Source organism: Haliotis asinina, chromosome 10 (assembly GCF_037392515.1).
Source record: "Haliotis asinina isolate JCU_RB_2024 chromosome 10, JCU_Hal_asi_v2, whole genome shotgun sequence".
Lineage (NCBI taxonomy): Eukaryota > Metazoa > Mollusca > Gastropoda > Lepetellida > Haliotidae > Haliotis > Haliotis asinina.
The window spans coordinates 27,600,608-27,614,389 of record NC_090289.1 but is presented as its reverse complement, the minus strand read 5'-3'; the positions used below and the strand labels follow the sequence as shown (position 1 = coordinate 27,614,389).

The 13,782-nt window shown below is 38.1% G+C and overlaps 1 protein-coding gene across 6 annotated transcripts in view; it reads right to left on the bottom strand.

Annotated features, from left to right (window-relative positions):
* LOC137299013 (uncharacterized) overlaps positions 1 to 13,782 on the bottom strand; it is a 159,361-nt gene that overhangs the window by 9,870 nt on the left and 135,709 nt on the right. For 5 of the 6 annotated variants that reach the window (XM_067831478.1, XM_067831479.1, XM_067831480.1 and 2 more), the window contains 9 exons: positions 11,483 to 11,907; positions 8,118 to 8,309; positions 7,096 to 7,266; positions 6,851 to 6,991; positions 5,637 to 5,782; positions 4,900 to 5,049; positions 3,241 to 3,870; positions 2,109 to 2,255; positions 1,241 to 1,537 (listed from right to left, as the gene is read on the bottom strand). In XM_067831478.1, the coding sequence (XP_067687579.1) occupies positions 1,241 to 1,537; positions 2,109 to 2,255; positions 3,241 to 3,870; positions 4,900 to 5,049; positions 5,637 to 5,782; positions 6,851 to 6,991; positions 7,096 to 7,266; positions 8,118 to 8,309; positions 11,483 to 11,907 (2,299 nt within the window). The remainder of the gene's footprint in view (positions 1 to 1,240; positions 1,538 to 2,108; positions 2,256 to 3,240; positions 3,871 to 4,899; positions 5,050 to 5,636; positions 5,783 to 6,850; positions 6,992 to 7,095; positions 7,267 to 8,117; positions 8,310 to 11,482; positions 11,908 to 13,782) is intronic. The other variant, XM_067831481.1, reaches the window with a different exon arrangement.

Genomic DNA, 13,782 nt, shown 5'->3' with positions numbered 1-13,782 from the left:
AACACTTACAGCAAACTTTTTTCTCTGGTGACCCAATGCTCCATAGTCATGAGACATAATAACCAAGCAACCTACTTGTCAATTATAACCATGTCAGCATTTCTAGTCAAACCGCAGTTCTTACACTGCTGCCCCGAAACAATCAGTATATGCAAGCACAGACAGAGCAGAGGTGATCCTTCGCCACAAGAACTCATTGAAAATGTCCAAAGTTCCACAAGAACAAATTTGTATCAATTTGGAGTAGATTTCACTATTGTTAGCAAAATTCATCTCTGCTAGTGCCATTACAGATTACATACAGCACATATACACATTTAATAATGAAAGTATTCTGTACAAGGCAGTCTCAGTGATAGGACATCATAGACCTGTGTCTTGATCTATGTCAGTGAGTTTAGTATTAGGCCGCTGTCAGAAATATTCCAGCAATATTACGAAGGGGACACCAGAAATGGGTTTCACACAATGTACCCATGTGGGGATTAAAACCCAGGTGTTCGGCATAATGAGTAAACACTTTAAACACTAGGCTACCCCACCAAGTAAAACAAATATGCCCAGATGCAAGATCATTGTCGTTGGACCTGGATGTCAAAACAGTAGCGGTGTAATAATCGGACTTGGATATCATGCGACTTGTATATTATGATTATCCATTAGAGGAGCTCCTTCATGTTATATTTACATTTCCTTGGATCGAAAAAAAATTACTTCTGAAGTGACTTAAGGAATAATATCAGAATTTTGAAGTTTCCTTTTGATGTAGACATAAATCACAGTCAGTAAAGGTGAAGGACATCTGGTCATGAAATGTGGTGCCAAGAGTACACGTAACTCTGTCTACTTTGACAAGGTACTTATGATGCCCTTAACACTATGAGCATTTGTTCAAATGTCACATCTTAGTGCTTTCACCACTGGAAGTCATAAAAAAGTCATAGCACTGAGGTCAACCTTGTTAAACAAAATAGAGCATAAGCACATGTATAGCACTTGCCTGACTATGCAAGATCAATTGTATTGTATGATCAAAGTATTGTGGTCAGACTGCAGTTCCAAGCACTACTTCCCTTAAGCATGTGTCCATGTGCAGTGTTAACTAGTCAAGTGCTGGTCAACAGCACTGATGAGAGTCACGAGTACATGGTGCACAGAAACCTACTCTACATGGTGGGGTTATGGACAGCCATGCAGCACCAGAAGCGAACACAACACACAAAAGTCAACATTGGCTAACCCTTTGGAAGGATCCATCTCCGAAATCCTCTTCTTTCGGTTTCGAGAACATGGCCCTTAGACGATTAACTGACGGAAGCTCAATCCCAGAATCAGCATCAAATTCCCCTCTGCTTTCTGGAACCTCATCCTCACAGGTGTGTCCCACCAGGACAGTTGGCGGAGGCCGTTCTCGGATGGAGGACACGCCTGAGTCAATGGACAGTCTCGGAGAAGACAGTTGGCTCTCTGCTCTTGGTGAGAGAGATGACTCTGATGATTCATGAAGACGATTCACTGTCTGCTCAATGGTGCCAACCTGGAAATATGGATTAAATTCAATAAAGAACCAATACAGCTTCAGTTTGGTGTAAATGTATTTTTTGCAAACATCAATTTCTGGTAAAATTTCAGCCATACATTTGCAAAAGATCACCACAAAATACTCAAATTACAGCTTCATTTTGCAATGTAAAATAAACAACAAGCATCACCTTTATTTGAACTGAAGTATTCTAAAGAAGCATTACCAAAATGTAAAAATACATTAATGAGTAGAATCAGGAACTCTTGGTCTATTCACCATAGGCTGTACGTGCTATGTCAGTCTTCTCTTTTGAGAACAAAATTTTCAGAAGCCATTCGCAACTACTGTTAAATTAGTATCAAAACTCATAAAGAACAAGTGTATGCATTGAAGAATATTACTCTCCTCTGCAGTTCTCAACCATTACAAAGTCTGGTATACTTTTACTTATTTCTACACATGTAACTACACATGTCAGAGAATTAACATCTAAATATTTCAAAATTTAAAAGTTATAATTTAAAACTGCTTAAGGCCACGTAAGAATCAGTTCTCTACTCCATGCTCTAGCATGTATCACAACCTGTCGTTCACTCTGAGCAACTTGTGCAACAGCCTTTGCCACTTCATCTTCCAGATCTGACATCTGACCTTTGCCAGAGGTCACTCTAGACTCAAGGTCACGTACCCGATCCTCAAGGCTGTAAACTTTCCCTGCCGCCATGTAAATCTAGAAAAAGAATAAGGTGTTCGACAGGGTTGTACTTTTGTCCTTTCTGTATACACAGTAAAATCAGTTTTCAATGCTTCTACTCTTCAAAACGGTTCAATAATGAAATAAAAAGTGTGTACAATCACTGAACCATGATATAAGGTTTGACATATCCAGCCTATTTATGGAAAATATAATATGTAACGGATATTTATGTACCGCACATATCTATGCAACTATTGCTTGCTCAAGGCGATGGTATTTGTTTCCCTTGATCATTGGATGTCCATCTCAGGGTCACATCATATTATCAATCTCAAATCCCTGGGGAGTATACAACTCTTGCTGCCACTAGGCGCACCAAGTTTATTGTGGCTCTCTCATCCTAAAGAAGTACCCATTCACAGCTTGGTGGAATGGGACACATAATCACAGTATTTGTCCAAGTTTACTGCACGTTGCTGTACCCACCACTAGTGTACACTTGGGGTTGTGACAACAGGAAAAGAGTCTGCACACAAAGTTGTCTCCAAGCCTTTTACACCCAGTCATAGGTGGGCTCAATCCCAACACCTCAACCTTGCTGGATCACTAGACTGGCACTTTAGCCAGCTCGCCCACAAACATACTTGTTAAAAGAAATAAACTGTCTGTACTTTTGTTGTCATGTGAAAGACCATGAATTTAAAAGAACTCAAGATCCTCCAACAAAAGAGTGAGTGAGATTAGTTTTACACAGCACTCAGCAATATTCCAGCTATATGGCAGCTCCCCAAAAGAAATAACTAAAAAAATGCAAACAAAATGGTCCCATGCCTGCCTTGGCATATCTATATTCTATGTCCAGAGCTAGCAGGTAAAGTTCATATTTATGGAAGATTGATTCAATTTCACAAAAGACAAAAATGGTTGCACATCTTTCAAGTCTTGCAGTATCAAGTCTTAATTATCAATCAATTGCACTCTTGTTAAAAAAACTTCTTTTGTTTTGATAAAATCTCACCTGTTCTTCTGTATTTTCAACTGTTTCCTTTCTGTTAACAATTTCCGCGTGTGGGGAGTAAAAATCAGTCTTCACCTCCCACTTTTTCTTCCCACTTGATTTCAACTCATAATCTCTGCCATAACGATTATCATCTACATCTTTGGGCCCAAAGTTGACTGTTTCTTCCTTCACAGGGTCATTAGACTGATCACGTTGTTTATCAGGCAAGGTGAATTTCACACTTGTTGGTGAGAGGGATCGATCTTGACGTTCACTCGGCGAATCATTCTTTCTACCTAGAAAACCTGACATGTCCGATTCAGTCTCACCAAACGAGAATTCTTTCACATTCTTGAATTGACTTTGCCGATCACTAACATCCTGAGTGTCATTTGAGGTAGCACCATTATTTTTCCCAGAATCATCATAGCTGTTCAAAAACATGAAGGAGTCAGTGGACACTGTTGACATGTCGTCATTGGCGTTGTTGTTCCTCGTGTCCGTCTTTAGCGTATCCCCAAAGCGAGGAGTACTTGTCATGAAATCGTCACTCGAAGTCTCTCTTTCATTCTGAATTATTTCCTCCGCTGTGCGTAAAACATTCAAAGCAGATGACGTCAACATGCGAACATTTTTGGCTGCTTTCTCCTGTCAAAAGAAATGATTTTAATGAAGGCAAAGTTGCCCAGGCATGAAATTAACGATGTGGTTTTCACAAAGGCTGCAGTCATTAAAGTCTGCAAGAAGCAGGCTGATTTGTCTCATATTCATGAGGCCACAACAATTTGATAACGTTTGTCAGAGCTGGCACAGTCTTATCATTTTTTTAAGAGAATTGTATACTTAAAGTGACTTTGTGAATGAGTGAGTGAATATGATTTTGTGCCACTTAAAGCAATGTTCCAGCAATATCATGGCAGAGCACACTTGAAATAGGCATCACACATTGTACACATGTGGAAAATCAAACCCAGGTCTTTGATGTGACAAGTGAATGCTTTAACCACAAGACTATCCCACTGCCCCAGTGACTTTGTGACATGGCACAGCTCAAAACGTCCAGCTATTAAACATCTGCATTTGCATGTTGTTCTGGCTAATCAAATCTCTCTTTCTGAGGATCAGTGAAAGAATTGATCAGGTTCAATCTATTCTTCAGTATCTCGTCACTTACACCCTCCCAAAGTTGACAAGATGAAAACGAAACAAGTGAAATCAAATAATCACAAACTACTGTAAAATTATGAAAAAAGAAACCTGAAATATCCAAAGCAATGTGAATGAAAGCTATGCACTCTTAGTGGTTGCTACTAACTACAAAAAACACTTTTGACTTTTTTTTCCTCAATGCATGTTGTATTTGAATCATCCGTAGTTGCTTGGTATCACAGCAGATTCTAATTTTAGAGAGAGTGAGTGAATCAGGTTTTACACAGCATGTAGCATTATTCCAGCAATATCATGGCATGGCCACCATAGGCTTCATACATTGTACCATGTGAGGAATCAAACCAAGGTCTTCAGTGTGAGGAGCAAATGCTTCGACCACAACGCTACCCACGTCACTGCTCCCTGTAGCATGGCATCTCAGCAGACTTCTGGTACTAGTACTGTCAGGTACAAGCAGCCAAACACATGCTTACATCAAATCTCAAAAAAGTATCAGCCACATCTTACCTTTGCCCTATAATCCTCTATAGCTTCAAGACCTGATGTGTCACCAAGGCGGTCATCAACACTAAGGTTGTTATTTTCTTCATCAATCTTTCCCTCTAGGTCGGTGAGTTCCTTGTCCATAATATCCAGATTGTCATTAAGGAACGACAACTGCATGAAGCAATTAGTATCTTGTTAGAAAATCATAAATATTTTCAGCTTTCCAGTACAATGAATCTACATGATTGTTAATGACTAGTAGAACTTAATGCACTAAAAATATAGACTGTAAGTTCTGATGCATGCTCAAAACAAAATCTTAAGTTTTTAAGAGACAAAGGATTGGTCCAGGAAATATTTCAATTACACAATAAAAAAGACTACGACAGAACTAAATTTAATGATTTAAAGGCAAACACAGATGCTGTAGATCAATTTAAACAGCACTTTATAAGGGAAAAAGGAAAATATCTCCATGTCAGATGTGAGAAAAATATTCTTGAAAATTCTTTTAGCACCTTTAAACTTGCCACTCAAATTATGATATGAATACGTTTAATGAATAAAGAGAAGATTTCAAAGAATAAAGACATCTGACACAGACTTAAACAATAAAGGCAATGAAATATAGTGACTACTTCGATTTAGCATTCAATATATAAATGACTTACAAATTTTAGATTTTTGGTCAGCAATGGTGAGACATTATTTTGCAGAGTCAGCACAAATGTCATGATAACATTATCCCATAAACTCACCTCCTCGGCAGTACCCAGCATCCTCTCTGCTGTGGAAGTGATGTCAGTTCGAGCAGTCAACACCTTGTCACTCAAGTTGGTGAGATTCTGTTCGTTCTTCCTCTGCTGGACGGAGGGGGTTGATGAAACTGTTGGTTGTATTGAATCTGTTTACAAAACCAAAATTACACTGAATATGGCACAGAATAACATTCTATCACTCAAAACTACTTCTGATCGATGTTTCTAGGATATACATCAGGTTTGGTGACCTGCAAACCGCAATTATGAAACACTCTCATGTTCAAAAGTGATAACGTTTTTGATCAGCAGATCCTGACAGAGGAAATGGGAGGCCACTCTCCCAAGAAATTTGCAGTGATTTAGACGACTAGTAACTACTGACAACTAAGAGAAGCAAATTAGCTGTCAGTCCCACATGTATAGGAAGAGAGAATGAGTATGGTTTTACACTACTTTTAGCAATATTCCAGCAATATCACAGCAGGGGACACCAGAAATGGGCATCACACATTGTACCCATGTGAAGAATCAAACCTGGGACTAAAGCATAGTCAGCAAATGCTTTAACCACTAGACTACCCCACTGCCCCTCTAGGAAGACAGTGCATTCCCAAAACAAATATATACTCCATTTTATTTTTGTTATAAGTTATTGTGATATCTCATAAACTTATGCAGAAATGAAAATCTAATTACAATTTAATTTGCTACATTGTAACTGTGATTACATTGTAACTGTTCACTGGTAGTAACTGAGTAAGATTCCAGCTGTCCCTCTGCTTTGTAATCATATGATACGACCATAGACTTGATACTTTGTTTTCTTGACCCATGAAGATCCAGATTAGAATTGATCACTTTTCATTAACCCATGCTTGTTGTAAGAGATGACTGTTGGGATCGGGTGGTCAGACTCTCTGACTTGGTTGACACATCATTGTATCCCAAATGCAGAGATTGATGCTCATGCCGTTGATCACTGGCCTATCTAGTCCACTCTCTATTATTTACAGACCGACGCCATATGGCTGGACTTTTGCTGACTGAAGTGTAAAACTAAGCTCACTCACTCAATTAATCACTTTGTTTTCTTGTTCCAAAGTCACACTATTGGCATTTTAAATGTTTCCACATGAAATAAATGCCAGAAGATACGTTAACATCTCCACCTTTGAAGACAGCTGAGAAGCAGTATTTTAGCTCCATCTTACCCAAATGATCAGAATCCACAATAACTTCAGCTGTAGACTTAACATCTCCTGCAATATTTTTGGCAACAACTGTGTACTCCGCATCATCATCAAGGGTGGCATTGTCGATCGTCAAAATGTAGTCACGGTTCCCAAATTTTTCTGAAAACCAAACAACAAAACATTAGAAACGTCATTAGCTCACCTATTTCATGATTTAATTCCTTTTACAAGCTTAATAATCCAAAGTCTGAAAACATGCTCACCTAGTCTGCAAAATTTGCTGTTTTTCAGCAATTTTCCATCTTTGTACCACGTGACCCTGGGCTGAGGGTAACCTTTAACCTTGCACCTAAACTTTACACTCTGACCCTCCTTGACCTCAACATCTTTGATATCCTTGATGAACTCTGGCTTCTTCAGTTCTTGTTTGTTGTCTGAAAGAGGAAGGAAAATAAGGTTCATTAGATGACAGGTTGAGGATACAGAGTGTCTGTTACATGACCACAGTGGGAAACAGGAAAGGATGTTTCTCTCAACCACTGACTCAAACTTAGCAAACATTATCTCATACAGAACAAGCTAAAAATCCCTACGCCTTGTCTTCTATGAAAGACAAGCCATGTCAGTGTAACTATGAATATGACATACGCTATGCCAAAGCACATTTAATCAACCCAGTCACCTACATACATTTGTAACAAAACATCTGGAAACGTAAATATGAATGATAGCACCCTTGCCACTCCAGTTTAACGTCTTTGAGAAGCATTTTAAAACCTAAGAAGTGCAATGTAGACAAACTTTATGGATAGCAACATCTTTTTTGAGATGTTATCATACATATTCTTGTACCGCTGTCAAGCGTTGTAAAGATACTCTGAAACCAACTCCAGCAACATGCCTCATAACTCAAAGAGCCTGGGTCCCGATCCACAAAGTATTCGTCACATTACGATTTGTCGTAACTCCATACTACGTCATTGGCTTAGGAGTGACATAAAGCTGAGAAAGGTTTGCTGATTGGGTCAGTGACAAGTAAACCACTAACCCAGAGACAGAGCAGAAATATGCACCACCAGCTACTTCAGGAACTCCTCTCACAAAGCACTGATAAGGAGCAATGTCAAAGAATGGGAATTTAGGATAGCCTTAGTAAAGTTGTTTCATGATAAGAGCCCCAGGTTTACAAATAAGTTGCTCAGACTGAAATAATCTCACAGGTAGCTGTTCTTCATTCACATGGATCAGAATCAGTATGGATATTATAAATATGTATTCAGTTTACCTGTGATGGTGACTATGAAGTACTGGGTGCACTTTCCCTGGTCACTCAGTGCTATACACATATATTGGCCAGCCTTGTCCTTGGTCAGGTTGAACAGGGTGATGGTGTGTTTGTCCCCATCACTGCTGACCTCGATGTCTTCGGAGTCCTCCAGCTCCTCAACTTCTTTGTTCTCTCGGTACCAGAACACATCTGTAAGGGGAAGTATCTCAATAACACATCTACAAAGAGAGGTAACTCAGTGACACATCTGTAAAGGGAAGTAACTCAGTAACACAGCTGTAAGTGAAGGCAACTCAGTCATGAATATACATGGTGATAACTCTTTAATAGCCATAAGGGCAGCAGTTAATAAATGAAATATATATAAGGAAGATATCTCTATTCCATTTATAATGGGAGATAACTCAGTAATATCAGTCAGGAGAGATAATTTAGTGATAACTCTTCTGTAAAAGGAGATAGGTTATGTTTCCCAGCCTACACAAAGGCCAACTTCACATTCTACCTTCAGGTATGAATTATAATGATACAAAATACTTTGAACAATGCAGTCCAGAGTAACGCTGAGGGATGAAGGTAAATGAGATGGACATACTAATGGTGAAGTGAAGGCGTAGTATTTTATATATGACAAGAGACCTTATTACACACATAATTCCTGCTCCAATTTATACTGCTTACATTCTCACATGACATATATTTCAGGAAGTTGCGATGTTTGTCAAAATATTTCAGTTCCAGGGATGCCATGTTGATATCATCAATTCAAGATCGCAAACTAACATAAATTATTTCTTATTCAATGTTAGAACAAAACATACCTCCTATACCTTTCTTTGTAAGAGAATATAAGGCATTTTTTGAGCACTTGGTTTGTAGATTTTTAAAAAAATTCATTAGTTTGGTAGGAGGAGATAAAAAAGAGGGAAAACTGGGAAATTATGAGGATATTTACACACTTCAGTATGTCATGGAGTTGTGACACTTTTTGTGTGATTATCTTTTGTAAAATACAAAATCTTTTCATATTTGAAGTTATAAGTTGCTATTTTTTCTCTTTTTTATCTTCATTTCCACTAACATTGTTTTTCATAAGACCAACAGGATATAATGACCAAAACAAAACGTGTGAAACATATTTTCCCACTTTCTTCACATTTTGGGGTGGCAGATCCATAAGCCAAGAAATAAAAAAGCCTAAAACTTGGAAAGATCCAGAAACATGCATGCACAAAGCATAAAGTTCATCTGTCTGACAGTGATTCAAGCATTTCAGGTCATTGTGAAATAGATGAAAGATGAAGAGTGTTCGAGGTAGATGAAGTATTACATAAAGTATACAGAACACGTCACCAGTATGTCAGGCAGCTGTCTGCTCCCACAACACCCATGCAGAAAATAAATAAATAAATAAATAAATGAATGAATGAATGAATGAATGAATGAATGAATGAATGAATGAATGAATGAATGAATGAATGAATGAATGAATGAATGAATGAATAAATAAATAAATAAATAAATAAATAAATTAAAAAAAAAATTGTAGCCACAATAAAGAGACCAGATACATAAACAATGTCCATCGAAGCAGCTATATTTTACCATATTTTCATCATGCCATGACAAGGTGCCAAGAACGGGTTTCATGCTTTTTGTCTCATGTTGGGAATATGACTTGAAGTTTCTGCGTGATGAGCAAACACCCTGGGGTATCATACTGTTAAAACAAGCGACTCTGGTTTTAAACCTCTTTTCACCATTATTCCTGCCTTTTCAAAAGGAAAGGCAAGAAGCGCCATCACCCCAGGGGAATGATCTTCAGATTCAGAGGACCAAATGTCAGAAAAACCGAGTCGCTATTCTCCGGATTAATTCAAGCTGATCAGTTAGACAACTTTCAACAGTATTACAGCTATACAAAACAGTGTTTACAGGCTTTTCCTGTAAAGACCCATTTAATCATTTAGCACTATGAAGTTCAAGAACAAAGTTCAGTCACATGATTGATGGCAATGAGGTAACAAGTGTGAGTGAGTATGGTTTTACAGCACTTCTAGCAATATTCCAGCAATATCACAGCGGGGGACGCCAGAAATGGGCTTCACACATATGGGGGAATGGAACGCGGGTCGTCAGCATGATGAGCAAATGCTTCACCCACTAGTTTACCCCACCACATCTGATGAAACACAGGTAGAAGATTTGTTGGGGCATAATACTTTCACAGTCAAAGGATGAAGCATCCACTTCATGCAGGAAACTGTTGTTTTATCAAATGCAAAAAAACGAAAATTGACAGAATGGACTGGTAAACATGAAGTGAAAACCATCTAATACTCTACATCATGAAAAGGACAGAATGAAGTACTAGAACGATACTTGCTGGAATCTTCACGGTTGAATGAAAAACAATGCATGAAACATATCATCACTAATACCAGATGACCATGATTCTGCTACATAAGACAACGATGTATGTCATGTTTAAACAATAATGACACATTATATATAGATATAGTTCTAAGAAGCTTTGGTCGAAAACCATCTTTAAATAATGCAGAGAACCTACTTTCCATAAATGATGGGAACATCTCAATAATTTGTAGCATATGGGACATCCTTGGCACTCAGGGGTATTAATTAAAATTTTAACAATTTAGTGGCTTGGAGTAAGCGAGTTGACACACATCTTTTGGCAAATTTCTGCAAAAGACAAGTGGTGATACATGTATGAAGGAATGGATCATACATTGCATTGATCACATCTTCTGTAAAAGGACATAATTTACCAATTCCTTTGCAATGATGTGAACACTGACAATAGTTTCAGTGTAATTAACTCTAACTAAGAGATGAATCATCCTCAGCAGGAATGAAACAGAAGAAATAACCAACCACTATGCATTGCAAATAGCTGCAACACTACGCATTAAAATATGAAATGTTACCCCTCAAAAATGTGTCACTGATCTTAGACATGTTAACAGTGTTTACTAAAATAATCCCCTTTGTGCCAAGGATGGTACATGAATATCAACAGCCTTGTATATAAACCTTCATCCACCTTTCTTACCAAGTTTTGGTGGATCTGAAAACAATTGTAATTCAATTAAAAAGAAGCAAATGACTTCAAATGTTTTGCTTATAATGTTGGCTACTGGCTTCTTCGTATATACAAACCAAAGTTGGCTTAGTCTTTCATGAAGTTTCCTGAACAGTTCTCCAGTTACAAACAACACAATGAAGAAACAGTTACGAATCAATTGGAATAACATTTTGTTGAAAAACCATCTTGCTCATGTAAGTATTCCAAATATTCTCCTTAGGAGATTGTATGCACAAATATCATGATGACTTACCAATAGCCGAAGTTCCACCAACTCTACATGATATTTTCAGTGGCTCGCCTTCTGCAATGGTAACGCTCTCTGGCGGCAGAATAAATGTTGGATCATCTCCTTCAGCAGGAACAAATTCCTCTGTCAGCTTCAGAGGTTCGGGTTCTGCTTTAGCCTCCGTCCCTTGTGTTGCTGTCACCAAACCGGTGTTACTGCGTCCCAGAATCGGGCCAGACTCTGTCCGAAGAGCACCAGTTAAGATTTTAGAGTTAACCCCCGAGTCCGCATCAGAATCTGTCTGCACGGAAGTTGTTGAGTGTTTCCGTGATATCCTTGCAAGTTCTTCAGAGGTTTTTGCGTAAAATGTGTTTTCATCATCACTCAAGTCTTCAGCACTATGTCCCTGAGCATCTGTGTCTGAGAGATCTGACAGCTGGTCAGCATCCCTTAAAAGAGAAAATATTTCACTGAGTAAATCATCTGACTGCAACTGATGGAAGAACGTGTATCATCTTAGTGGTTGAGACAGAATTGAACTAAAGCTGCTACGACCTCAATCTTTGTCCATATGACCATGGTTCTTAACTTCTAACAATGGTAGATGGTATTCAAATGCCTCATCATTGGATCCCTATATAACTAAGGGAAGCAACTCATTACATCTACAACTGAACGATCTATGCCCATGTTTTAAGTTGGTACCATCGTGTACCCATGGGTTGTTATCATCCTAAACATTTCATTGTTCTTTCAGTAAAATAAGGTGAAGAAAATAAATGAATTTTTGAAGGAACATCTTAATGATTTTGTCAGAAATACAAATTTTTTTTGTTACAATATGAATACAACCGCTTGCCCATAAGTGGCAGACTTGTGGATAAAAGCATGAGACAACAGTTGTCACAATTTGGCAACCCAATCCATACATAACCATTCTCTGAGGCAATTGTCAACCCTTGATCCTCATTAACAAAGAACATTAAGGCTCCAAGCACTGTGACAAAACCTATTTCATTCCAGCTGGTCAAATACCATTCCTGATAAACACCTTCAAAGAAGCTTGCTTTCAACAAGATGTAGACACAGATATCTGCATACCAACAGTTGGTATATAAAAATATGCCTGCCGATTATATGATAGTTTTTATGATAACCTTTACACAAACATTCAACAAAATTATAATGTAACTTCAATATACTATTAAATCTGATCCTTGGGCAGGAAAACAATGGAATGTATTTCAGTTATATCATTCAGAGACATTTAGTTTCAGCAGTAATGAAGGATAACAATACATAGACGAATAACTTCCTTATTACAGTGAGAGTGACGTTTTGGTATAGGGTCTAACACCGTTATCAAGCAAGTGATTTACACAGGGATGGCAACAGGTGAAAGTGATTTCAGCTGAAAATCAGCTTTGGGTCTGGGGGCCAAAAGTCCCCAGTAGGGTCCAGGATTGATTGATTTGCATTTAAATCTGCGGAACTGCATTTGAATCCAAAAATTCCAGCTTTATCTTGACCATGGAGCAGAAACCAAAGTGATGCAGATTTTAGACATTTGAAACCAACTCAAGTATTAAATTGACCAGAAACACAATCAGGAATACGTGGTCCAGCAATCAAACCTGAAGGGAAAGCTGCATCGCTTGTAGCTTCATGTCTGCCTCATTATCATCTCCTAATTCATATTTACCAACTGACTTCATGAAACAGTTTCCTTGATTACAAAAGTTGAGCAGTAAAGCACATTCAGTATCTGCGGTATCTGGAAGCCTTAACATTTCCAAACCCCCAAAAGCATATTTTAAGCATCAGCTACAACAAATACAACCCCAAGCATCAGTGTCCATGGCTATACAATGTGCCTACCGAGTGCCATTGTCAACGCTGCTGCAGATGAAAGATCAGACTCTTTAAACATTTGACTATTACACACATCCCTGTCACATCACTGAGTTACTTTAATAATTATTTACGTACTGTTAATGCCATTTACATTGTAAATACATGGTCACTAAAAAAGTTAAAAACGTCTTTTAATTTACTTTTAATTGGATTGGTTTCCATCATGTAATCACAATCAAAAATGCATAATTGGCCTTGATTTGAACAGTTCTTCAGGTTCAAAATGCCTACATTAATCTACAACTGACAAATTAATTCAACCAAGGTTAATCTAATGTGATCTGCAAATGATTCTGTGAATGATCCCCAAAGTGATCTGTTGAGAGATCCCCAAAGTGATCTGCTGACTGATCCCCAAAGTAATCTGCTGACTGATCCACAGAGTGATCTGCTAAATGATCAAAGTGCTC